General features: G+C 58.5%; 2 protein-coding genes across 3 annotated transcripts in view; one reads left to right on the top strand and one right to left on the bottom strand.

Moving 5' to 3' along the window:
* Window positions 1–32: 32 nt before the first annotated feature.
* On the top strand, window positions 33–10,056 carry PSMC5 (proteasome 26S subunit, ATPase 5). Its single transcript, XM_073326018.1, has 12 exons — window positions 33–134; window positions 1,076–1,147; window positions 2,048–2,117; window positions 2,704–2,801; window positions 3,967–4,023; window positions 4,366–4,596; window positions 5,639–5,765; window positions 7,404–7,594; window positions 7,850–7,948; window positions 8,296–8,406; window positions 8,814–8,900; window positions 9,937–10,056. The coding sequence occupies exons 1-12, from the start codon at window positions 96–98 to the stop codon at window positions 9,988–9,990; spliced, it is 1,236 nt and encodes a 411-aa protein (XP_073182119.1). The 5' UTR covers window positions 33–95; the 3' UTR covers window positions 9,991–10,056.
* Window positions 10,057–10,557: 501 nt separating this feature from the next.
* Window positions 10,558–23,849, bottom strand: part of SMARCD2 (SWI/SNF related BAF chromatin remodeling complex subunit D2) — a 37,159-nt gene continuing 23,867 nt past the window's right edge. Inside the window, exons 6-13 of one of the 2 annotated variants that reach the window (XM_073326016.2) lie at window positions 23,548–23,643; window positions 19,693–19,794; window positions 18,177–18,338; window positions 17,597–17,694; window positions 16,969–17,104; window positions 13,040–13,162; window positions 12,598–12,699; window positions 10,558–11,746 (exon numbers count right to left, since the gene is read on the bottom strand). In XM_073326016.2, the coding sequence (XP_073182117.1) occupies window positions 11,693–11,746; window positions 12,598–12,699; window positions 13,040–13,162; window positions 16,969–17,104; window positions 17,597–17,694; window positions 18,177–18,338; window positions 19,693–19,794; window positions 23,548–23,643 (873 nt within the window). In that variant the 3' untranslated portion in view covers window positions 10,558–11,692. The remainder of the gene's footprint in view (window positions 11,747–12,597; window positions 12,700–13,039; window positions 13,163–16,968; window positions 17,105–17,596; window positions 17,695–18,176; window positions 18,339–19,692; window positions 19,795–23,547; window positions 23,644–23,849) is intronic. The other variant, XM_073326017.2, reaches the window with a different exon arrangement.

Here is a 23,849-nt window from a genome sequence, read left to right as displayed (position 1 = left end):
GGCGGCGGCCATCTTGGATGTGGGCAGATAGCTCCGCTTGTCTCTCTACGCCTGCGCAGTACGCGTCAGTTCCCTGACCTGATCACGGCGCTCAGATGCCGTCGGAGAAGATGGCGGTGGACGGGCCGGAGCAGGTGAGAGACCCCGGGGGGCTGAGGGAGCGGCCGGGAGGAAGGGGCCGTGGGGGCTCGTCCTACCCTGGGGGCAGCTCCGTGGAGCTGGGGACCCGGTTCTGCTGAGTCAGGCCGGGGCTGGGATGGGGGCCGGGAGGAGGCGAGGGGGTCGGTGACTGGGGGGAAGGGCGGGAGGGAGGGAGGGATAGGAGGGGGCGGGGGAGGGGCAGGAGGGGGCGGGGGAGGGGGAGCGGAGGGGTGGGCGGGGAGGAAGAGGAGGGATGGGGGCAGGGTTTGTTGCAGATGCTCCTGCAGAACCAAGGGAGAAAGGGTTCCTCCCTCACCAGTGGGGTCCAGCCCCCTTGGGTGGGCTGCCCGGGATCTCCGTGCCTGCTGCCAGGGATGCCTCCCGGGCGGTGGGGCTGGAGCACCGGCTTCTCCCACCCACCAGCTCCTGTCCTCTTTGGATTCTTTGCCTGTGATTGGAGCAGCCGGGTCCCCTGAGAGTTTGGGGAACTCCACGGAAGCGACCAGAGCCCCGGCCTGCACCAGCCTTGTGTACCTGGGTCTCCTTGGAGCCTGGTGGCTGCAGATGTTAGTTACTCTGGGGCTGCCTCCTACCCTTTGGAAGGGGCTGAACCTGCCTGCGCCGGAAGCTGCCCCTGGAGAGCCATTTGGATGCTCCCCACCCGATCAGAGGGTCTCTGGGGAGCCCTGGGGCCTCCTTCACCTCAGATCAAGCCTTTGCGGTGTCCCAAGCTCCAGAGGCTCTGGGTTGGTTTATAGCTGGCAGCCAGCTCAGGGGGCTGTTCTGCCAGACCTGTGGACGGCGCCCTTATTGGAAGGGTCCGCCTGTCGCCACCCAGCCTCTGCTCCTCTAGAGAATGAGCAGCACCTCCCCTTCGGCGCCGAGGGGCTTCCCTGGGCTGATGGACGTGTCCTGATGTGTGCTCTCTCTGCAGATGGAGATGGATGAAGGCAAAGGGGGGACGGGTCTCCGCCAGTACTACCTGTCCAAAATTGAGGAGCTGCAGGTGAGCTGCATGGTGGGGGCTCTCTGATCACAGAGAGTGGGGTCTGGGCTGGGGCACCGTTTCTTCTAAGTGGGTGGCCGGAGGGGTACTAGTCTGATGGTGCTGAGGATGCGCATTCTGGATTGCGGCAGGGGTACTACCATCTCTGCTGGGCAGTTCTTCTCACAGGACCTCCGAGGGAACCAGCAGCCTCTTCCAAGCGATTCTAGTCCATGTTCTGTGACAGCATCTCTGTCAGTAGGGCTGGGGCCTCAGAGGCTCCCAGCAGGAGGTGTAGGCTGGGACCCAGGAACTAGTAGGCAGATGTGGGGCCTTCCTAGAGCAGTGTTGCTAGCTGTCAGTGGCGGGCGTCTCCAAAGCCAGCTGGCCTGACTCTGCAGAAGGCAGGTCTGCAGGGCTAAAAGGGGCCGTTTTGACTGTTGTTCCTCGGAGCAGAGTGGTGCCTGTCTGATAACAGATTGGGGGAGAGGGCGTCACAGCAGCAATTTGTCTAGGCAGAGGCCCCTTGCCCAGGTTTCAGGGTGTTGAGGTTGGTGGTGGTACCCCCACTCCTATGGCAGGGACAAAGTGACCAGCAAACCCCTTCATAATGTTCCTTGTTCCTGACGGAGAGGGGAGGCCATTAGCCAGGGTTTGGGTGCAGACCACGTGGTAAGAGACGCTCACAGCTGGGTCCCCTCCCCTTCCTGTGCCGGGCTGCTTTCCCGAGCGGTTCACACTGGAGACGCTAGAGAGGATTGCCAACCGGACACACATGGGCACTTCCTAGCTGCTAGACTGGCAGTTAGCCTGTGTTCAGGAGCGAGTCGACTCTGAGCTGAGGTGCTGAGGTGGGGGCGGTTGTGCAGGGGGGACCCCTGGGCTCGTGTGGGCTTATCCCTTCTCCCTCTCTCCCCAAAGCTCATTGTGAATGAAAAGAGCCAGAATCTCCGCCGCCTGCAAGCACAGAGGAACGAGCTGAACGCCAAAGGTAGGGCTCCCACTGGCCTTCCCCGGCCTCGTCCGTGGTCTCCGCGCTCAGCCCCCCCCGAATTGGTGCTTTGAAAACGAGAAAGTTTTCTGCATCCCAGCCAGGGGGTCGGCCTGGTGGGTGGGATGCGAAAGGTGGCCAGAGCGTACCATGAGAGCAGCCTCCTGCAGGGAGGGTTGGATTGTTCCATGTTCTGCCAGGGAGGGACGCAAATCTCACTGGCTGGGTGATCTCTTGTGTTCCTGGTGGTCACAGCCTCTTCATTTCCACGCCACCGGGAAAGCTGGACAGCCCGTTTCCCAAGCGCGCTCTCCCGGGGATACAAAGGCAGGGTGCTACCTGTTATTTCCTGCCTGAGAGGGAGGCCGGTGCTGACTCCGGAGCATGGCTGCTGTGTCCCCAAGGGGCTGGGGCATGTGGGAAGTTAGCAGCACCTGCCCCCTCTGAGTTAATGGAAGTGGCTGGTTACCCCTGCCCTGGAAATGCCCTTTATGCTTGGGCCCTGAGCGGGGGCCCTGTGAACAGCTGCTGGCCTCTTTGCTCTTTGGTGGCCAGGCAGGGCTGACGTCTCCTTGTTGTGCTACAGTGCGCCTGCTGCGGGAGGAGCTGCAGCTGCTGCAGGAGCAGGGCTCCTACGTCGGTGAGGTGGTGAGGGCCATGGATAAGAAGAAGGTGCTTGTCAAGGTATGGAGCTGGGGTGCTGCTTCCCAGGGCCGAGCAGTGCCAGCTGCTGGCTGAGGGCCTCGATGGCACTGCATGGGGGTTCGTGGGTGGGTGGCCAGGCTCATGAGCTCAGGGCAGCGCTGCTCTGCTCCCTGACTGGGGACCGTAGCTCTCCTGGCCTTCCCAGGCTGCTGGTGGGCTCACTCCCCAAATGAGCCTGGGAACAGAAACCCCAGGAGCCCCAGCCGTGCGCCCCAGGGGACTGCCCTGGAGCAGGCCAGGGGGAGGGTGAACTGCCCTAGGGCTGCCAGCACACTGCAAATCCATGTGGCAGCAAGGAGCCACCTGTCCCCCTCCCAGCGCCGAGGAGTGGCCCCGGAGGAAAGGGGGTGCTAGACCTGGTGGCAGGCGCTCCCTCTGAGGGGAAGGAGAGTCATTCAAGATGTCCTGGGGAGCTGTTACTAGGAAGGACGGGCTAAATCTAAGGGGCTGGCTCTGCGGAGAAGTTGGTTACCAGCATGTTCTGCTGGGCTGGGGAACCGTCTCCCAGGAGCAGGAGGCCCAGCGGGCGGGACGGGGTATTAGAAAAGGCTTGAGCCGGAGCAGCCCCTCCCCAAGCCCCTGGGGACCTTGCTGGGCTCTTCCCCCACCCCCACCCTCGCCCGAACACCTGGGGCGCTCCTTGGACAGGCTGTGCCTTGCTGCCCTCAAGAGCAGGACTATGTGGACCCTGATGTGCCTGGCCCTCAGTGGTGTTCAAAATGAAGCAGGGCTGGGCCCAGGAGACCACCAGGGGGTCACTAGGGGCCCATTCAGGGCGACTGCCCCAGCCCCGAGAACTGACTGCTTAGACTCTGCTTGTGCAGCGAGACCCACCTGTGTGGGGGCCAGTTACTGAGTGACGCACAAAGTCCTGGCCCCTGTGGGACCTGCCCCAGGGCCTTGGCTCTCCTGCGCTGACTGGGAGGTTTGTGGGAGCTGTGCACGCCTGTTGGGGATGAGTGGGGCGGGGGGGGCTGTGCACGCCTGCTGGGGGGGAAGCCTGCACATGGGCTGGGCGGGAGGAGGTGTGTACACACGCACTGGGGCAGGGAGGAGGCCTGTGCGCGCATACTGGGGCAGGACGGGGAGAGCTGCGTGTGCTTCCCCAGCCCCACCCCACAGGTCTCTGCTCTCTCTGTTCCAGGTTCACCCAGAAGGAAAGTTTGTGGTGGATGTTGATAAAAACATTGACATCAATGATGTGAGTACCAGACCCCTTGGTGAACCCAGCCCTCGGAGCAGCGCGTTCAGTGCTGGGGGCAAAGGGAGGCGGCTTGGCAGCAGCTGCCTTCCCTTGTGCCTGTCTTCGCCAGCCTGCTGGGGGCAGCAGAGGGTGATGCTCCCTTCTAACCAGCTGCTGCTGACCCACCCAGGGGGTTCCGTGGGCCCTGCCCCAGCAGCTGCCCCAAGTCCCAGCTCTTGCTGGGGAGGTGCCCAAGCTGGGTGCATAGGCTAGGGCACTGCGAGTGCGGCAGCTCCCGCCAGCTGGTGCTGAAGGTGAGTGGAGGCCACACGGTGAGTTCCTACCCGTCTGTCTCCAAAGGTGACCCCGAACTGCCGCGTGGCGCTAAGGAACGACAGCTACACACTCCACAAAATCCTGCCCAACAAAGTGGACCCGCTGGTGTCCCTGATGATGGTGGAGAAGGTCCCGGACTCCACCTACGAGATGATTGGCGGCTTGGACAAGCAGATCAAAGAGATCAAGGAAGTAATCGAGCTGCCCGTCAAACACCCGGAGCTCTTCGAGGCCCTGGGGATCGCCCAGCCAAAGGCAAGTGCTCTCGGGGCAGGACTCCCAGCATGTGCAGATCGCGCTCAGCCAGCTGTGCACTGCCACCTGCCGCGGGGAGGGGGCTCTGCCAGCCGTGGGCATCTCAGATCTGCTGCTCAGAACTGAGCAGAAAATAGCTCTGCATTGCTGGGTGCTGGTGCTCTGCACACGTGCCCTGTCGGGCTTCTGGGCTAGGTTGGCACGGAGAAGGGAGCCCTCTACCTTCCCTGGATGGTTCCTGCCACCCCATGGAGATTCATTACCAGCTCCCAGTAATGGGGACGACGGAGCAGCTGGTGCTGTTCACCACCTCTTGCTCCCACTCTCCCGTGACTTGCTCTGGTTCTCTGGCCGTGTGGGAGCAGGGAGCAGGGAACCACTCACGTACCTGTCACTGAGTGGGTGGGATCCCAGTGCCTGCCAAAGGAGAGGCCCAGCACTCAGCCCCTGTGCACCCACTGGCAGCACCCCCCTGCAATGCTAGCTGGGGAGAGGGGTGGCTACACGAAGGACATAGATGCTCCCAGTGGAAAGCAGCTGTAACAAGACCCTTTACCCTGCCAGAGCCCAGCACAGCTCCCTGCTGGCAGCTGCAGCAGGGCCAGGGCCAAGAGTGGGTGCGAGTCTCCTCTAGCCTCAGCCCTTCCCAGGGGATGGCAGCTCCTCGCCCATGTGGAGGAGGGGGTGATCCTTAGGAAATGCAGCGCTCCTTGCTGGAGGAGGCAGAGCTTGAGCAGCCCCCCATGGCGCGAATCCCCGAGGGCACTGCAGGCCTGGTCTGTCCCCACCTGTCCAAAGCCAGGCTCTCCCCCTTCTGGCAGCACTGGGCATGACTCTGGCAGCTGCGTTCCACTCCCTGCTGCACCCAGGACGTGTGGCCCTGGTCGGATCGTTGGGGCCCCCTCTCCTGCTGGGACGTGGATGGGATTTATGGGTAAATTGCCCACTAGGTGGCACCAAATGCCCATGTCTGTGCCAGGCTGTGCAGTGTAGCTCCTGCACTGAGCGCCCTCAGCTAATGACACTGCACTGGCCGTTGCAGGGGGTGCTGCTCTACGGACCTCCCGGCACCGGGAAGACCCTGCTTGCCAGGGCCGTGGCTCATCACACTGACTGCACCTTCATCCGAGTCTCGGGCTCTGAGCTGGTGCAGAAGTTTATTGGCGAGGGTAAGTGTGGATGTGGGAACACGATGGGGTGGGGGGTAGGATGGAGACACATGAGTTCAACCCCCCATTCCCAAGCTGTCCCTCTGCGAAGCCTGGTAGCAGGGCAGGGGGGCGATGTGGCCCCCCTCACAGCTGTGGCTGTGGGGCCGGTGTTCCTGTTCTGAAGAGCTGGGCCCAGGGGGGATAAAAATCGATGGTTACAAAAAACCCTACAAAATGGGAGTAGGTGCTGTAATTAAATACATTTTTCTCTTTAAAAATAACACTAAATTATAAAATTCTAGTTGAAATTATTCTGGCCTGTGTTCAAGCCTAAGAGTGTAATTATTAACATTTAAATAACCAATGTGCCATGAGCTTTCAAAAGGTCCCAATGTCATGTTACCCCATCTTACTATCAGTCCTTACAATGGAGCGAAGGCTGGTTATTTACATCTTTCCAAGAGTCGGTATTTCCAGTGTCTGGGGGAGCAGAGACGCTTTTGGGGTTCAGATTAGCTAACAGGTGCAAAGAATCCTTCATCTGGACTAGCTCATTCCAAATTGAGAAAGCAGCTGGGAGTTGGAAGCTTGAAGCTTGTTTCCCCTTCCCGTCTGTGAATAACAGGCAGGTGTGGGAGGATGAGCTCTGCTAACTAAAACCTTGAAGGATGTGGGGCCAGATTTCCAAAGGGGTTCAGGCACCTAAAGATGCAGGGAAGCTGTAGGTATCTCAGTGCACCCATTACAGTGAATGCTTCCTTTGTGTAATAAATCAAGCTGTTTTAAATGCAAATCACATTTGACAACCTGAATGTTTTTTCCAGCGCATCTGAGTTAGGTTTATTGAACTGAAACAGTTTTAAAATGCTGATTTTGTAGATTTAATCAAAATCCAGTTTCCAGCCAAATACAGCTTGACCCCAATCCCAAGTCAAAGAATTAGCTAGTAAATAACTGAATTGTTTCCTGTTTTCGAACATCATAAAGTGTGACAGTCAAGAATCTGAAAACAAAACATGCCGCGAGCTCGTGTGTTGGCCTGGCTGGCAGAAAGCAGCACCAAGCGCCGAGGGAAGGTGGTATGGGTTGGCCAGGCGACGCTGTGTAATGGTTATACCAGCCAATGAGCATGAACCTGGATGCAGGGAAATAGCTGCAGGACAAACACAAACCAAGATTGCTATCAGTGATTTAAATCAGTCCCTCCTGTTTTCATGGCCCGCAGCCAAGCCCTGCGCTGAATGCCTCTTGTCCGTGCCCGCAGGAACCAAGTCCGGAGGGCCGGGCCTGGTCTCCGGGTTCCCAGTGCTGAAGAGGAGCACTCCTCAGGCTAGGCCTGTGACCAGGCTCCTACCCTCGAGGGTGCCATGGTCCCAGCCCCTGGGGCTGCGCTGACCAGCGCATTGAAGGAACTCTCCATCCCTGCAGTGAGCATGGGGCCGGGGCGCAACCCTGGGGCTGCAGAGCTGTGGTGGGCCGCGCGCTGTCCTATGGCAGGGCGTTCAGGGGCCCCTCTGCTTTGCTCTCAGGCGCTCGCATGGTGCGGGAGCTCTTTGTGATGGCCAGGGAACCCGCTCCCTCCATTATCTTCATGGATGAGATCCCGCGCGCTGTCCTATGGCAGGGCGTTCAGGGGCCCCTCTGCTTTGCTCTCAGGCGCTCGCATGGTGCGGGAGCTCTTTGTGATGGCCAGGGAACACGCTCCCTCCATTATCTTCATGGATGAGATCGACTCCATCGGCTCCTCGCGCTTGGAGGGCGGCTCTGGGGGGGACAGCGAAGTGCAGCGCACCATGCTGGAGCTCCTCAACCAGCTCGACGGCTTCGAAGCCACTAAGAACATTAAGGTGCGTAGAGCCTAGCATGACCCTGGCCTCCTGGCCACTTCTCGGCCCCACCGCGAGTCTCCCCCACAGGGCTAGGCCGGCGCCCCTCCCACATGCTCAGGGTAAGAGGGGAATCAGCTGCCCCGTTTCTGAGCTGGGAGCTGAAGCCAGGTGGCTTGGCTGGCACCCAGAGCCCCCGCGGGAGGGGGGCACTTGCCCCTCACTGCGGGATAAAACCCCAGCTCCTTTACACAGTGACAGCCTCCTCCCCTACAGGTGATCATGGCCACTAACCGGATAGACATCCTGGACTCTGCTCTGCTGCGCCCAGGCCGCATCGACAGGAAGATCGAGTTCCCTCCTCCAAATGAAGAGGTAATGGGGGCGTTCCCCTGTGGCAGGCCCCTTGCAGGCTCCCAGGCCTGGGTGCGCATTCTCTGTGTTCCCAGTGCTATTTATCAGCAGGGCATCCCCCCATCCCCACCGTGCATTCGCCTGCGGGCCAGGGACAAAGGGTTGAACTCTGCTTCTGTAGTGTCATGGCGCTGAAAGGGGCTGAGTCCCAGCCTAGACCCACAGATGTTCTCACTGTGCTGGCAGTTCCTTGCCCTGGCCGACCGCTCAGGTGCTGGACCCCCTTCTTGTCCCTCACCCCCGTTGCTGGGGCTCTCGGCACAGGCTTGCCTAGGCTCTTACCCCCCTTGCTGGGGCTCTCCCTGCAGGCTCGCCTAGACATTCTCAAGATCCACTCTCGGAAAATGAACCTGACGCGGGGGATAAATCTGCGTAAAATTGCGGAGCTGATGCCAGGAGCGTCTGGGGCCGAGGTGAAGGTGAGTAGCTGGGCCTGGAGCTCTACAGACTGGTGCAGCGGCAGCATGTGGGACAGGGAGCAGCTGCCCCTGATTAGCTCTGGCTGGAGCCTGGGGCTCTGGAGTGTGTTTTGAGCCAGGACAGGCTTCCATTGAGCTGCCATGTGCCTGCTCCTTGCATGTTCCTGGGGCAGGCTGGGGCCCTCTCAGGAAGTGCTGAGCTCACTGTGTTCCCCTGGAGGGATACAGACTGGCAGGAGACATACAGGACTCCTCCGTCACACGCTGCCCCTCTACCAGGGAACTGCTCTCCCCGTGTGAGAAGATGGCTGCAGTGTGTGGCTAGGCGGGTGCGTCCGGGTGGCGGGGGATGGGACACTGTGCAGAAAGGGGAGTGACTGTTCTTCCTTGCTCTTGGTCCCTTGCAGGGGGTGTGCACAGAAGCTGGCATGTACGCCCTGAGGGAGCGGAGGGTGCATGTTACACAGGAAGATTTTGAAATGGCTGTAGCCAAGGTAAAATCCCCCTTGCTCTGCCCCAGCAGCGGGTGGGGGAGGTGGCTTCAGAGCACCAGTCACTTTAAGGGACCAATTGCAGGCTCTTCCGTTCCTTCAGCGCTGCTGGCCGTGCCCCTGGTCCAGCTGGCAATGGCTAGCCTGCCAGCCCAGTCAGCCCCCTGCTGGAGAAGTGGGACACCCCGAAAGAGAGGTGTGGGGAAAGAGACAGGCTAAAGGAATGCAAAGAAATGAGGGGTCCCCCAAAGGTAGATGGAGGGCTGCTGATGCGCTTGTCCTCATGTGGCCCAAACAAGGGCCCACAATAAAACCCTTGTGAGGAACTTTTACCCCATGCCCCTTTGGCCATGAGTTCCACAGGTACCAGCATGACTCAAGTGGTAAAGTCAGTGTGGAAAGGCTGAAACCCTCCTGCCACCTGCCCTGGCTCTGCTTCTCCCACCTTCCTCTGCAGCTTTGGGCCAGGTGCTGGCAGTGTCCCAAGCTGTTCCCTCTGGCAGATCCTGGGCTCCCAGTTCTGTTGCTGGCTGCTCAAGAAGGGATCAGCCTGTGGCTGAGTTGCTCAGTGTGAAGTGAGAGCAGCTGAGAGGGGAGTTAACTGGCTTTAGGGGCAACCCCTGGGGCCTCCCTTATGCACAGAGACCCTGCTGCTGTAGGGTGGGGGACAGCCTGGCCTTTGCAGCTGTGCTGGGGCAATGTGCTTCCCAGCTCCCCAGTAGCTGATTCCTTCCCTGAGTCTTGGCTTCTGTGCACTTTGGGGGATGGGCTTTTACTGCTACTATCATTGCCCTGCCTTTGGTGAATGCCAAGGGGGCTGTGTCCTAGGCAGTGCAGTGCTATGGTGCCCTAAGCTGGAGCGCTGGGTCCTGCCCCTGCCCGCAGGGGGTACTAGGCAGAAACCTTGCCAGGCAGGCTCCTGGGGCCTAGCCTGGTTCCTGCCTCAGGACAGTGACTGAGGACACATGCAGGTGACTTCACTCAAGGTCTGAGTGCTGGATGCAGGGTCTAACACTTACCTTTCTCCTCCCCCCTGCAGGTGATGCAGAAGGACAGCGAGAAGAACATGTCGATCAAGAAGCTCTGGAAGTAACTGGGGGCCTGAACCCTGTGTGCTGGCCCCCTCACCTTTTCTCTAATAAAGCTCTGTGCTGGCTGAGTTACTTCCCCTCAGACTCTGGCTGTTGGAGGGAGGGATATGACCAGGGGAAAGCAGCCTCTGTGCCTGCCAGCAGCTGGGAACCCTCTCTCCCCCTTAGGTTACAGATCAAGGAGCCTAGAGCCCAGCCAGCGGGCTAAACACTAGTGGGTTTCCGTGTGGCAAAGGGGACACAGTGACTGGCCCTGGCTTGGTGCAGTCTGCTCTTGCCCTGCCTTGAACAGCTAAAGCCCAGGCTGGTGCTCAGTAACTGCTCTGCAGTGAGATGGGCTCCTCCCATCCCTGAGGGGCAGGACTGGACTTTGGCCTGCTTACAGAGCAGGGATGGGCCCTTGGGGAAGGAGGGAAGTATTGACAGTGTTACTCCCTAGGCCTTTGAGCTCCTGTCTGCAGCCAGGGTCTCCTCCCCCCTCTGGTTACCCTAGGGAAGGCTTGGCACAGCAGGGGCACTAGGCTCCCAGCTGCTCAGCAGGTGGTGAGGAAGGAGACACTGGCACAAGCTGTTCCTAAATGTTTTTATTAGAAAATATCTAACCCAGACAAAACGGTTACAACAGCAAGAGCAGGCAGCCACAGCCTGCATGTCTGTAAACACCCCCCCTCTCCTGCCTAATTCTACCATGCGCCATAACTGCAAGGCTGCTCTGCCCCCCAGGAAACAGCCCCTGTTCCCTTGGGCCAGGGATGGCTGGGCTAAGGCACATGGGAATGCCCAGCTCCTGGTGTCACAGATGCTGGGTCTAGTCCTGTGGGCACTACCTTGTGTCAGGGTGTCTGCAGCCAGTAGGCGCAGCATGCTCTTCCTGCCCTGGCTCCCTTGAGAGAGAAGCCCCCCACCCCACTGTATGTGAAAGAAAAGGGAGGATGGAACATTCAGTTGATTGTCAGAGACTCTGACTAAGCTCAGCTGCCCAGGAGCAGAGTGAATCCATTGCATAGGTTTAGGCAAGTGCAGGACTAGCGGGAAACCTTATATTAATCAAATACAAACCCACTGTACAAAAGGCTTCCTTTTATAAACCCTGCTCACAAAAACAGATAGTGCAAAACGCCGCCAGCTCGGCCGGCCTTTGGAATGGATGAAGCTTTGGTTTTAAAAGTGCCAGCAGCTGCCTGCCCTTCCCCATGTAGGGGGGAGGCTGGCACAGCTCAGCAGGAAGCAGGCAAAGCCCTTGTCCTCCCAGTGCTGAAGCTCAGGAGCCCATGCAGCTGTTGCGATGCTCTGGCCACATCGCTCAGCATGAAGAAGGGCCTCGGTGGCCCCTTGGCTCCAGCTCAGGGAGAGCTCATACCCTCTGGTCAGCGACTCCGCCAAGGCTCAGGCCCAGGCAGGAAGGGGAGGGTGGAGCTCCGAGCCTGCAATGAACACTGGGGAGAGGCGAAGGCAGCAAGCTAGGCCAGTAATGCAATAAAGGGGCCGGAATGAGAGTGGCAGGGACAGGGCAGAGGCTGCACAGGTTACCATGTGACCCATGCCTTTGGCTAGAGCTCCCTGACCCAGAGAAGCCACAGGGTTGGGAGCCCCTGGGCACACAGGCTTTGTGCAAGTGCTGTATTTGATTCCAGTAAGATGTACCGTAAGGCTCAGGCACTCTCTCAGAGGAGAGAACAAAGCTCCTGAGCTGTGCCCAGCCCGTTAGGTGAGGCGAATCCCAAGCACTTGTTCCAGTTCCTGTCTGCGCTGCTGAACCTGAAAGGCACAAGAGGCAGGAGGTCAAGCGGGCTCTGGGACCTGCCGAAGCTCGCCCAGGAGAAAGGCAGGGCTGGCTGGGGGAGCGTTGGATGGGCACAAGCTCTCTTGCCCCTCGGAGGCGTTCTCCACTTCGGAGTGTCTCACTGGAGCTCAGCCGCCACTCAAGAGCCTCACAGCACCAAGCCGATGGGCGACTGAGCCACGACAGGGGAGGTACATTTCCTGATTCCGCTCAGGATTTTAGACAGCAGGCCTGATGCCCCCCCATGCTTGCTGCTCTGTCCCTGGCTGCAGTCCATTCCCACAGCATGCTGTGGGGCAGATCTTACCTATTCTAGGCCTCCCATAGCTCGTTACCCTTGAGTCCTTCCTCCAGGGGAGGACTCCAGTACTTGTGGCCTCCCTGGGCAGCTGTGAGTGAAACCCACAGGGCTGGGTCAGTTTCATGCCCGCCGAGTGAAATTGAGCAGGGTCTTGTCAGGTTCACTGCTGACTGGGAAGGCCTGCAGAAGGGCAGGGACAGAGCTCTAGAGTGGGGGTGGGAAGGACCAAATCTGGTCAGGAAAGGGGAGGGGCTGAGGTGCAGGAAGGGGGTGAGCACTGATCCTTCAGAAACAGCCCAGTTCCCAGCTGGACATCCCAGACCTGGCTCAGCTTCAGGGGAGGGCAGGTTCTAGTTCGAACCACGTGCTCACAGGAAAAGGCACAGCGTGATTGGGCCATGGAACATGGGGCTCTGCCCACCCCTCTAGCATTGGCTAGGGCAGGGAGGAGAGGGTGGCAGGGATGCTGGTAACAGCTAAGGGGCCAAGCCCAGGCAGCCTGGTCTGCATGGCAAGAATCCACACCTTGGCAAAGATGTGCCTCCCCGCAGCCTCCTGCGCCCAGGGCTGATGGTAGAAGTCAGCTCGTCTCTCCTCTTCGGGGTTCCCAATCACATCCGTTATGATCTGCGGCACCACATGGGGAGGAGGGAATGGTCAGGGGGACACAGACTGCTGGGCTCACGGGCAGCTGCTGCCATCCCAGGACCCACAGCAGGCTTCCTGGACACCCCGCCCCTGCCAGCATGATCACACGTCCCGCGGGGCAGGGCAAGCACCATGGCAGAGCCTGCTCCAGAGGGGAGATGCCCCATGGCTTCTGGGCTGGATACTGCACTGCAGCGTGGGCCCCATGCCGGTGTGGTTATGCTGCAGGGGGCTGTTACTGCATTACCCTGCAGGGTAATGCCATGCCCCAGCCCCTGCTCAGCAGCAGCTCGTCTCTCCAGTGGGGCCCCAGCTTTACCTTGAGGTCCCTCCTCTGGGATTTGATCCATTCCTGAATGAAGTCCTGCGGGTTGTTACTGAAGCTCAGCATGAAATCTCGCTGTGTCTTCAGCTGGTTAATGGACTCAATGGTCTCGTGGATCTAGCAAGAGAAATCGGGTGAGAGGGAGCCAGCCGAGGCAGGACTGGCTTTGCCATTTTGCTTGCAATCGTCTGTAAAGGGCTCCAAGCCAGGACCCTCCACAGCATGGGGAGAGGCTGGGTGGGGGCCCAAGGGAAGGCTCAGCAAGAAATGAGTGGAGTCCACTTCCTCCTCATGCCAAAGCTCAGAAACACATGGGATAGCAGCGCAGCGTAAAGCCAGGCCCAAGTCCCTGGAGCTGCAGTCCAGAGGGGTTAACTTGTCCCCCAGCCCAGTGCCAGACACAAAAGGAGCTCCGTCCCCCAGGGGTTAGCATCTCCACTGGCAGCTAGCACAATGGATTCCAGGTTCCCAGCCCCGATCCCTTCCTTCCTTAATCCTGTCTTGCATGGCCTGGCCCCGGGCAGGCGGCTCTGGACTCCCAGGGCAGGGCTGGCTAGGCCAGCCTGCAGAGCGCAGCATGCCAACAGCGGGAGGAGGGTGAGGGGAGCACTCTGCAGCCTGCAGTGAGAGCAGAGGGGGAGCGGTGCCTGCACCGGTACTGAATCTCCTGTGGTATGCTAGCTCACCTGATGGGAGGCTGCTGGCCTGGCACACAGCTCAGATGGCGCAGTGAATCCGACCAGGGGCCCATTTCCTCCTCCCCTGGGTGGGCAGCTGCAGCCCAATGGCTTGGCACACTGAGAGGCACAGGACTCTGCCTAGCTCCAAGCCAGAAGCAGCAGATTCCTGCCCAAGGCTCAGGTGCTGTGCACTCAGAAGCCCAGCCCTCGCCCAGAATCGGGATCTCAGCTGTTACTCAAACAGGGGTCTAACCCGTATGGGGGAGGGGGAAGCTTGAAAACGTGGACCAGGGTGACTGGTGCAACATCTTTGTGGGGGAGGGATAGCTCAGTGGTTTGAGCGTTGGCCTGGTAAACCCAGGGTTCTGAGTTCAATCCTTGAGGGGGCCAAATTGGGGATTGGTCCTGCTTTGAGCAGGGGGTTGGAGTAGTGCTTTGGCTGAAACGTGCATGGGCTGAAATTGTGAAAATGTGCCCCATAACCTCAGCCGTGCAGAACACAATGCCATCCACAGCCTCAGAAACAGCTCTGACATCATAATCAAAAAGGCTGACAAAGGAGGTACTGTCGTCATCATGAATAGGTCGGAATATGAACAAGAAGCTGCTAGACAACTCTCTGACATCACATTCTACAGGCCATTACCCTCTGACTCCACTGAGGATTACCAAAAGAAACTACACCATCTGCTCAAGAAACTCAAGAACAAATGTTCTGCAACCAGAGTTCTGCACAAGAACAGATCCACACAGACACACCCCTAGAGCCCCGAGCAGGGGTATTCTATCTGCTACCCAAGATCCACAAACCTGGAAATCCTCGACGCCCCAACATCTCAGGCATTGGCACCCTGACAGCAGGATTGTCTGGCTATGTAGACTCCCTCCTCAGGCCCTACGCTACCAGCACTCCCAGCTATTTTCGAGACACCACTGACTTCCTGAGGAAACTACAATCCACCGGTGATCTTCCTAAAAACACCATCCTGGCCACTATGGATGTAGAAGCCCTCTACACCAACATTCCATACAAAGATGGACTACAAGCCGTCAAGAACACTATCCCCGATAATGTCACGGCAAATCTGGTGGCTGAACTTTGTGACTTTGTCCTCATCCATAACTATTTCACATTTGGGGACAATGGAGACCTTCAAATCAGCGGCACTGCTATGGGTACCCGCATGGCCCCACAGTATGCCAACATTTTTATGGCTGACTTAGAACAATGCTTCCTCAGCTCTCATCCCCCAATGCCCCTACTCTACTTGCGCTACATTGATGACATCATCATCATCTAGACCCATGGAAAAGAAGCCCTTGAGGAATTCCACCATGATTTCAACAATTTCCATCCCACCATCAACCTCAGCCTGGACCAGTCTACACATGAGATCCACTTCCTCAACACTACAGTGCTAATAAGTGATGGTCACATAAACACTACCCTATACCGGAAACCTACTGACCGCTATTCCTACCTGCATGCCTCCAGCTTTCATCCAGACCACACCACACGATCCATCGTCTACAGCCAAGCTCTACGATACAACCGCATTTGCTCTAACGCCTCAGACAGAGACAGACACCTAAAAGATCTCTGTCAAGCATTCTTACAACTACAATACCCACCTGCTGAAGTGAAGAAACAGATTGACAAAGCCAGAAGAGTACCCAGAAGTCACCGACTACAGGACAGGCCCAAAAAAGAAAATAACGGAATGCCACTAGCCATCACCTTCAGCCCCCAACTAAAACCTTTCCAATACATCATCAAGGATCTACAACCTATTCTGAAGGACGACCCATCACTCTCACAGATCTTGGGAGACAGGCCAGTCCTTGCTTACAGACAGCCCCCCAACCTGAAGCAAATATTCACCAGCAACCACACACCACAAACACTAACCCAGGAACCTATCCTTGCAACAAAGCCTGTTGCCAACTGTGTCCACATATCTATTCAGGGGGCACCATCATAGGGCCTAATCACATCAGCCACACTGTCAGAGGCTCGTTCACCTGCACTTCTACCAATGGGATATATGCCATCATGTGCCAGCAATGCCCTTCTGCCCTGTACATCGGTCAAACTGGACAGTCTCTACGTAAAAGAATAAATGGACACAAATCAGATGTCAAGAATTATAGCATTCAAAAACCAGTCAGAGAACACTTCAATCTCTTTGGTCACTCGATTACAGACCTAAAAGTTGCAATTCTTCAACAAAAAAACTTCAAAAACAGACTCCAACGAGAGACTGCTGAATTGGAATTAATTTGCAAACTGGACACCATTAAATTAGGCTTGAATAAAGACTGGGGGTGGATGTGTCATTACACAAAGTAAAACTATTTCCCCATGTTTATTCCCCCCCCCCCCCAACTATTCCTCACACATTCTTGTCAACTGCTGGAAATGGCTCACCTTGATTATCACTACAAAAGGTTTTTTTCTCTCTCCTCTGCTGGTAATAGCTCACCTTACCTGATCACTCTCATTACAGTGTGTATGGCAACACCCATTATTTCATGTTCTCTGTATATATAAAATCTCCCCACTGTATTTTCCACTGAATGCATCCGATGAAGTGAACTGTAGCTCATGAAAGCTTATGCGCAATTAAATTTGTTAGTCTGTAAGGTGCCACAAGTACTCCTTTTCTTTTTATGATTCTGTGATCTGCCTGAGTCTGCTGAGAGCCTGATACTAGCTCTCCCTTTCGCAGCCCTTCTGCCCTCCAGGTGGGTAGCTCCATGTCCGCCCCGGGGACTCTTTTGCTGCTGCTCACCCCATGGTGCAGACATGACCCAGCTGCCCCAGCCCCCACTGACAATAGAAAGCTCAGGCCTGTCGAACTGGAAACATGGGGAGAGCAGACAAGAAAGGGAATTTCTTAACGGCTCCCTCTGGCTGCCCGGTCCCCCAACCCCCATCCATTGGGCACCCCATTAGCATCTCCCTGCCTGGGCTGGGTGCAAGCTGCCAGTAGGCCTGTGAGCTGCCAGGGCAGTCACCCCCGACCAGCCTGGATCGCGTAGGCTGAATGCTGCATTGTGCTCTGGGACATGGAGCCTTCTGCAGAGAGAATTTAGCAAGGGCGCTGACTGGAGACCCTGCAAGCAAGCCAGGACCCCAGCCATTCGCAGCCTCAGGCTCTGCCAATCGCCACAGCAGGACTGCTGCTCTCTATGGATGGGGGCAAGGGCTGAGCCCCAGGGTGGCACAGACACGCCCCAAACCTTGGTATCCAGGGAGGCGATTTCCTGCTGGTTGGTGGTGGAGGCCAGGAAGTTGCTCATCTGAGCTTTCAGGGGGTCATCCACCTCGACATCTATGTCATAGCAGGCAGTCTTCTTCTGGTCGTTGGGATCCACGCTGTGGGAGGGGAGGCTGGCAGTTAGGGCCTACACCTGGCACTTTGCAAACAGCAGCCAGCCCCCCAGCTGGAGACATGGTCACGTGCAGCCCCAGCCCGCAAGGGAGATCAGCCTCCACCCCCCACAAAACCAGCGGAAGCAGTGGCAGGGCAAACTTCAGCCTGGCAGGAAACAGAATGAACTGCACGGAGCTCACCACACCCTGGGGCCAGACTGGAGCCGGTGCTCTGGCCCCATCCCCTGGCCTCCTCCAGCCTTTCCGTCTCCCGCTCCAGAGCCAGCCAGTCCTGCCCACCCCCCACCCCACATACACGGGCCATCCATCCCTGTTCCCCACTCCAGAGCCAGCCAGTCCTGCCCATCCCCACGTACACGGCTCATCCAGTCTGAGCACACTGAAGAAAAGAATCCCAGAAGCAAACCAAACCCCAGCCCGGCCCAGGTAAGTCCCAGCTCCAGAGCGGACAGCAGGGGCCATGCCCTGCCCTACCTGATCATGTGGTTGATGATGATGGGATCCGGATGCTGCAGCAGGCCTGCCAGCTTCATGGGGATCTCGGAGAATCGCATGCGAATGCAGCTGAAGATCTGGGGGGGGGGGGGGCAAGTCAGAGCATTAGCAGCCCCAGTGAGGAGGCTCCTTCAGCCCGCGAGAGGATGGGACCCAGCTTGCAATATGGGCAGGACCAGATCACCATCTGATGGTGTAAGGCAGGTAAACACTTCAGTGACACTCATGGGAAGTGGGGCACGTTGCAGAGCAACTGGCATGGGGGCAGCCAGATCCTCAGCACTCCTCCCCCAGAGACCCCTGGCAGCCCTGGGCACGGCCCAGAGACACCTTCCCCTCACCCACCTTGGGCCCGGCCGCAGGCTGCTGAGCCCATTTCTGCATGGCAGGGACCAAACAGCAATGCTGGCCAGCAGGGAACGGTTAACCCGAGGCTGGAGAACCCCAGCTGGCAAAGGGCGGGAACAAGGGGCTGGTCTCTGCCGCGGGACGGCAGGGCCAGGCTGAGCTGGCTGCAGCCCTGGGCACACAGGGAGGGAGTGGGGAGGCCCAGGCCCACCTGGCGGAAGTATCGGTTGCAGTTGATGTACTCCTTCTCGTGGCTGTCCTGCAGCTTGTTGTGTTTGATGTAGAGCCACAGGGCCTGCATGATGCTGGCCCGGGTCTGGGTGTGGACACCCAGCAGGCGAGCCAGGCGAGGATCCAGTTTGTACTGCGGAGGCTGCAAGGAGACACAGCGCCCGGCTAGAAACAAATACGGAGACAGTGCTCCACCCCAGGGAGGGACCAGGCATCTTGGCTCCATTGAGGTACCCGGGTGTTCCCTCTCAGCACCACCTGCCGACACAGAGCTGCACCAAGCCTGCCGAGAATGGAGCTATCTGCAACCACCCCTCCTCCCTTGGTGGGCACACCAGGTCCAGAAGGGTTTGTGGTTAGAGGGGTGAGGGGGTTGGCTTGCTATTGCCATTCAAAATTCAGGCTATGGGAGCAGCCCAGCTGGGAGCTGTCTGCACTTCTCCCAGAGCTGGTGCATCTCCAGCAGTGCTATCCCAGCATGCACTGTGGCTGGGCTGATAGGATCAGGATGGGACCTGTAGTCTTCCTGGGCCACCAGGGTGCTCTGATCTAAACTGATCTTCTCCCTGCAAGAGCCTCTCATGGATCCACCTGGCCTGACCCTGGTGACCTGGGTACCACTGGCCAAGGGCTCCATAGGCCACTGCGAGAGTGACCCCCCCCATCCCTCTTGCATAGCAGCCAGCTAACACCCTGGCAGAGGCCCAAACTCTCCAGTGCACTTGCTGATTATCCGCCAGGGGGGCGGAACAGGTCACTGGAGAGGAGAGAAGTCGGTCCCATGGGAGCCAGCCCCGTCTGGGGAAAGGACCCTCATGGGGACAGGCCTGGCTCCTTCACTGTTCAGTAAAGCCTGGGGCTGGGCCACACCAGTCTCTCCTGCTGTGGGACCCAGCACACGCCCTCCCCATCCATGGACAGTCAGCAGGTAGCCTCAGAGACTCACCAGGGCAGAGAGAGAGAGAGAGAGAGAACCAACCCCCGGGGCTTTCTACAGCCTGCAGAAAGAGCAGGCTCTGGCGGGGTGCAGCCATCGACAGCTGAAAGGGCAGCCCCAGGACCCCCAGGGGGTGGTGCATATGGACAGGAGGTAGGTATGGCGGGATGGCGACATGCTGGCAGTCAGTGCTGGGACATGCCGCCTGCCTCCAGAATTAATCCCCCCACTCAGCAGAAGCTGCCAAACCTGCCCTCCCTGGGTGGGGAGCTTTATGCCTGCTCAAGACAAGCAAATGTTTTGCCTTTGGGATGCCCCAGCATGCACCACATGGCAGGTATTTTTACATACCTTTGCTGGCCCTCCCCGGCTCCTTAAAGTCATTTGATGGGCTGCTCAGATCTGCCCCAAAGGCAGCCCCTGCCAGTCAGCCCCTCCCTGTGCTCCCGGCATAGCCATGCCATTACCTGTTGCTAGAGGGGAGGGACTTTCCCCAGGGCAGGCAGGTTGGGCAGTGGGGGGGACGCCAGGCTGCACTGCTGACCCCAAAGGACCTCACCTGGTGATCCAGCATGAGCAGCAGGGTGCATTTCACATTGACATCACCAGGGCGCTTGACCTGGAAGCCGTCCGTCTCTTGGGTCGTGGGCATCCTGTGCCACTAGGGAAAAGACCAACATGATTAAAGATTTACTGCCAAGACCACAAGGGGGCGCTCTGCACACGTTATTCGCTAGTTCATCAACATCAGCCATTTGGAGCCTGACCCAGCGCCAGGTAGCTTGGGGCCAGAGCCTTCTCCGCACCCTCGGGCTGGCACCCTGACCAGATTGCTGTGCAAGGGTCTGTGAAAACCCAACTCCCAACTGCTCCGAGTGGATTTTAAACCTCCCAGGGCAGTTGAGTTTGAGCCTGTCCTTGGTTGAAAACTCACCCTGCACGCTTGTGGAGCTCAATGTGTCCCACTTCCCTGCTGCCCTCTACCCCTGGGGGAGGAGGCGGGTTGCGTATGGTTTCTGAAGAGCTCCTGGCTCCAGTGGGCCAGGGGAATAAAGAAACCCAAGATATCACAGTTAGGGGTTCACACAAACAGCTCGTTAGCAGCGCTGCACCTGGAAACACAAGTCAAGAGCCCTGGAGCTGTGCAGCTATCACAACCCAGCCCCTTGGTGGGCTGGAGAGTCAGAGCTGAGTTCTAGAAGCACCTCTGAGCACAGCGCTGTGAATTCCAGGACCAGCCCTGAACCTTCCTAACAAAAGCCAGGGTGTTACAGACAAGCTCAGAAACACGAACCAAGTGTAACTGGAGTCTGCAGCCAACCTGGAACAATAGCGCTGAGACTGGGCCCTGCCCCACTTCTCTCAGAGAGTGAGCTGAGCCACCTGGAGCGTACAGTGGAGAACCCGGTCAACCACCACTCTGGTGAAGATAATCCCCCATGATTTAACGTTCCCAGATCAACCAGGAATCACAGCAGGAGAGGTTGGGTGGGGGGTGCTGAGGAGTATTGCAGTGGTTGAATACACTAGTGTCACTGCAGAATTTGGTCCCACTGTGCCATGGAGCACGATACCCCCCCGACCGATTATTCCCAGGACCCAGTCCACCCTTCAAAATTGTCCAACAGGCAGATCTTGGCGATCACAGACCTGTTACAGCAGCTTCAGAAACTGTTCAGATCAACGATAACCAGGGTGGGGAACCTTTTCTCTATCGGGGCCACTGACCCACAGGAAAAAAAAACAGCTGTGGGCCATACACAGCCCCACGGGGGGGTGCAGAGGCTTAGAATTCCCCTAGGCTCCTGGGTGGGGCCAGAAATGAGAGGTTCAGGGCGTGGAAGGGGGCTCTGAGCTGGGGCAGGGGGTGCAGGCTCTGGGGTGGGGCTGGGGATGAGGGGTTTGGGGTGCAGGAGAGTGCTCCGGGCTGGGGCGCAGGTGGGGGTCGGGAGGTGTGGTCTGGGAGGCAGTCAGGGTGCAGGAGGGGGTTCCGACCTGGGGTTCAGGGTGTGGGCTCCAGCGCTTCCCTCAGGTGGCTCCCCCAGTTGGTGGCGTAGCAGGGCTAAGGCAGGCTCTCTGCCTGCCCTGGCTTCAAGCTGCTCCCAGAAGCAACCACCATGTTCAGCCCCTAGGCAGAGGTGCCAGGGGGCTCTGTGCAGTGCCCACAGTCCCCACTGGCGGTTCTTGGCCAATGGGAGCTCACGGAGCTTCCCGGAGCAACCCTGTGCCTAGGGGCCGCAGGGACATCCCAGTCACTTCCAGTCACTGTGTTTTAACAGCCTGGCAACCTTCCCCCCGCAGCAAGGAAAGACAGCACTCATGGCTCCAGCCCAGCGGGGGCGCACCAAGGCTCGGGACTTCCAGCCTGCGGCGCAGGGACTTGCCGCGGGCTGGATGAAATGAAGCAGAGGGCTGGAGGTTCCCCACCCCTGAACTATAAGTGAACACAGAAACTGCCAGTCTGGGTCAGAGCTGAGGTCCATCTAGCCTGGGATCTCACACTACATGCTGGAGGCCGGTGCAAGAAGCCCTGCAGGAGGCAGTTCTGAGACGATGTGCTTGTGTCTGTGTGTGTGTGGGGGGGGGGCGCCATAGAGGTTAAGGGGGGGGTCTGACCCCATTAGAGGTTGGCTGATGCCTGGGACCAGGATGGTTTTGAGTGTTCACTATCCAGCTCAGGATCCACTCCTTCTCTGCCACCCGCTAAGCTCTTGGCCCAGCGACATGTCTGGCAATAAGTTTCACAGGCTAGTCGCACATCACATTACTAGAGGTTTCCTTCTTCCCCCAGCACCCAAGGGCTGACCAGGTAAAAAGCAGATTTATGATGATATTCATCTGAGGGCTGGGACAGGCAACATTAGCCCCACACCAGCAACTATGTGGAGGTTGGGATTCTCATGCCCCACCACGGCTGGAAAGGTCTAGCACATGCCCCACTGCAGCGTGGGAATCCTCCCCTCACATGGGGGGATGGAGAGCACTGGGACGTTCTCTGAAGCTGCTGTACAGCTCCTTACACCACCCCACAGAGCCCTAGGAAGCTCGCCAGAGGACCCCTGGAGAACCAGCTCTCCATCCCTGCTCCATCCCAAGAGCCGAGATGCTGTGGGATCACTCTGACCCCTTGACTCCCATCTTGCCTCAGAGCTCCACTTAGTGGATTTCAGGGCAGGTATTTGTCAGGAGCAGGTATTGGGCAGGGTAGTGCCCCATTATTGACGGGATTTTACAGCGTATGGGCCCCTGAGGCAGGATCTCTCGGGCCCTAGAGGCTGCAAGAGTCATTCTACATGTGGGGTGTGGAGAGGTGACACACACAAGCTAGTGCCAGCAAAGCCACTGAGTGGCTGCTGGAGACACACCCTCTCTGCTGTCTATGGAGCAGTATTGCAAGAGCCCCCCTTCCCGCCCCCGTTCTTTTTGAAGTCTAGACACGACAAGCACAAGCATTGGTGCGGGCAGCAGTCGCCGTCACGGCATTCCCAGCACTGCCCTGCCCAGACCCCAAGGGCCATTTCCACCGTGCTGGGGCACAGCCCAACTCCGGCCTCAGGCTACAATGGCACCAGGATCCTCCGACTGGTTCTGCTGGGTCTGCAGCTCAGACTGGGGCTGCCTCCTTCACCCAGCACCTCCCCTGTCCTTGGGCTCCTCTCCCACCTCCTGCTCTCTGCACCTCAGGCTGCCAAATTCCCCCACCCCTTGGTCTGACTGCCCACTGTCCACCCTCCCCTGCCCTACCTGAACCTCACCTCCGGTGACAACTGCACTCGGCCCACCACAAGGGCCCCCGAGACTCCATCTCTAGTCTGCTCCTCTCACCAACACCACTTCTCAAAACCGCCCCATGCTCCACTCCCAGTTCTCCTCTCCCCTGGGACCCAAGAGGTTAACAGCCAGGACTGCTGGGGCGGGGCAACAAAACTGCAGGCAGTTGCTGCTGGGAGCCTTCCAGGTGGGGGCGGGGGAGGAGAGGCAGGCCAGGCCAGGCCGTTGCCACTTCAATCTGGGCCACGGGCCAACAACGCCACAAACAAAACAAAGCCCCAAGCTGGAGGCCAGAGCAAGCCCCAGCCACTCCCTGCAGGGAGGGCCCAGTGCAGCCGCTTAGACGCCAGCCCCAGCATTACTGCCATTCTCCCGGCTCCCCCACGGGGCGGATCTCTGCTCCAGGCACTAGCCCTGGGGGTACCAAGTGCTCAGGGGGTAACTAGCTGGCTAATGGTCTCACTTGGTCCATTTGGGTCTTGGCCAAAAGCATCCTTCCACCCCCACCACTGAGCGTGCACCAGAGCCAGCCCCAGGCCTCCAAGGAGCCCCGGAGCTCGCAGGCTAGAGACCCGCCGCAGGGCGCTGCTAGGAGACGGCTGCTCCACCCCGAGCCGTGCAGCAGCTGCTAGGCGCACCGCACCTCCACCAAATGGTTGTCTGGTCCATACAGCTCCTTGTCCAGTTCGATGACGAGGCTCTTGAAAAAGGAGGAGAACTTCCTCTTCTGCTTGCTCGGCTGAAAGACAGGAACCAGTGCGGTGCTCTGCCTGACCCTCCCCAGCCCCAGGGCCCTGCAGCTGCAGTGCCAAGGGGGCACAAGTGCAGCAGGCCATTACAGAGCCCCAGCACCCAGACAGATGGGGTGAGGGGAATTAGAGGTGTGGCTACACAGGCAGCTCCTCAGCTGGCTGCTCCCAGACGGTTGTGGGTACATCAGAGCTG

This window comes from Lepidochelys kempii, chromosome 27 (genome assembly GCF_965140285.1).
Source record: "Lepidochelys kempii isolate rLepKem1 chromosome 27, rLepKem1.hap1, whole genome shotgun sequence".
Lineage (NCBI taxonomy): Eukaryota > Metazoa > Chordata > Testudines > Cheloniidae > Lepidochelys > Lepidochelys kempii.
The sequence above is the reverse complement of the archived record's forward strand: the minus strand, read 5'-3'. Positions and strand labels throughout refer to the sequence as shown.

Bases quoted from the DNA above. Each gene is read 5' to 3' on its own strand.
- PSMC5 (XM_073326018.1), top strand. From the start codon at position 96: ATGCCGTCGGAGAAGATGGCGGTGGACGGGCCGGAGCAG. The intron at 135-1,075 runs GTGAGAGACCCC...CTCTCTCTGCAG, and splicing joins CGGTGGACGGGCCGGAGCAG to ATGGAGATGGATGAAGGCAA. The intron at 1,148-2,047 runs GTGAGCTGCATG...CTCTCCCCAAAG, and splicing joins CCAAAATTGAGGAGCTGCAG to CTCATTGTGAATGAAAAGAG.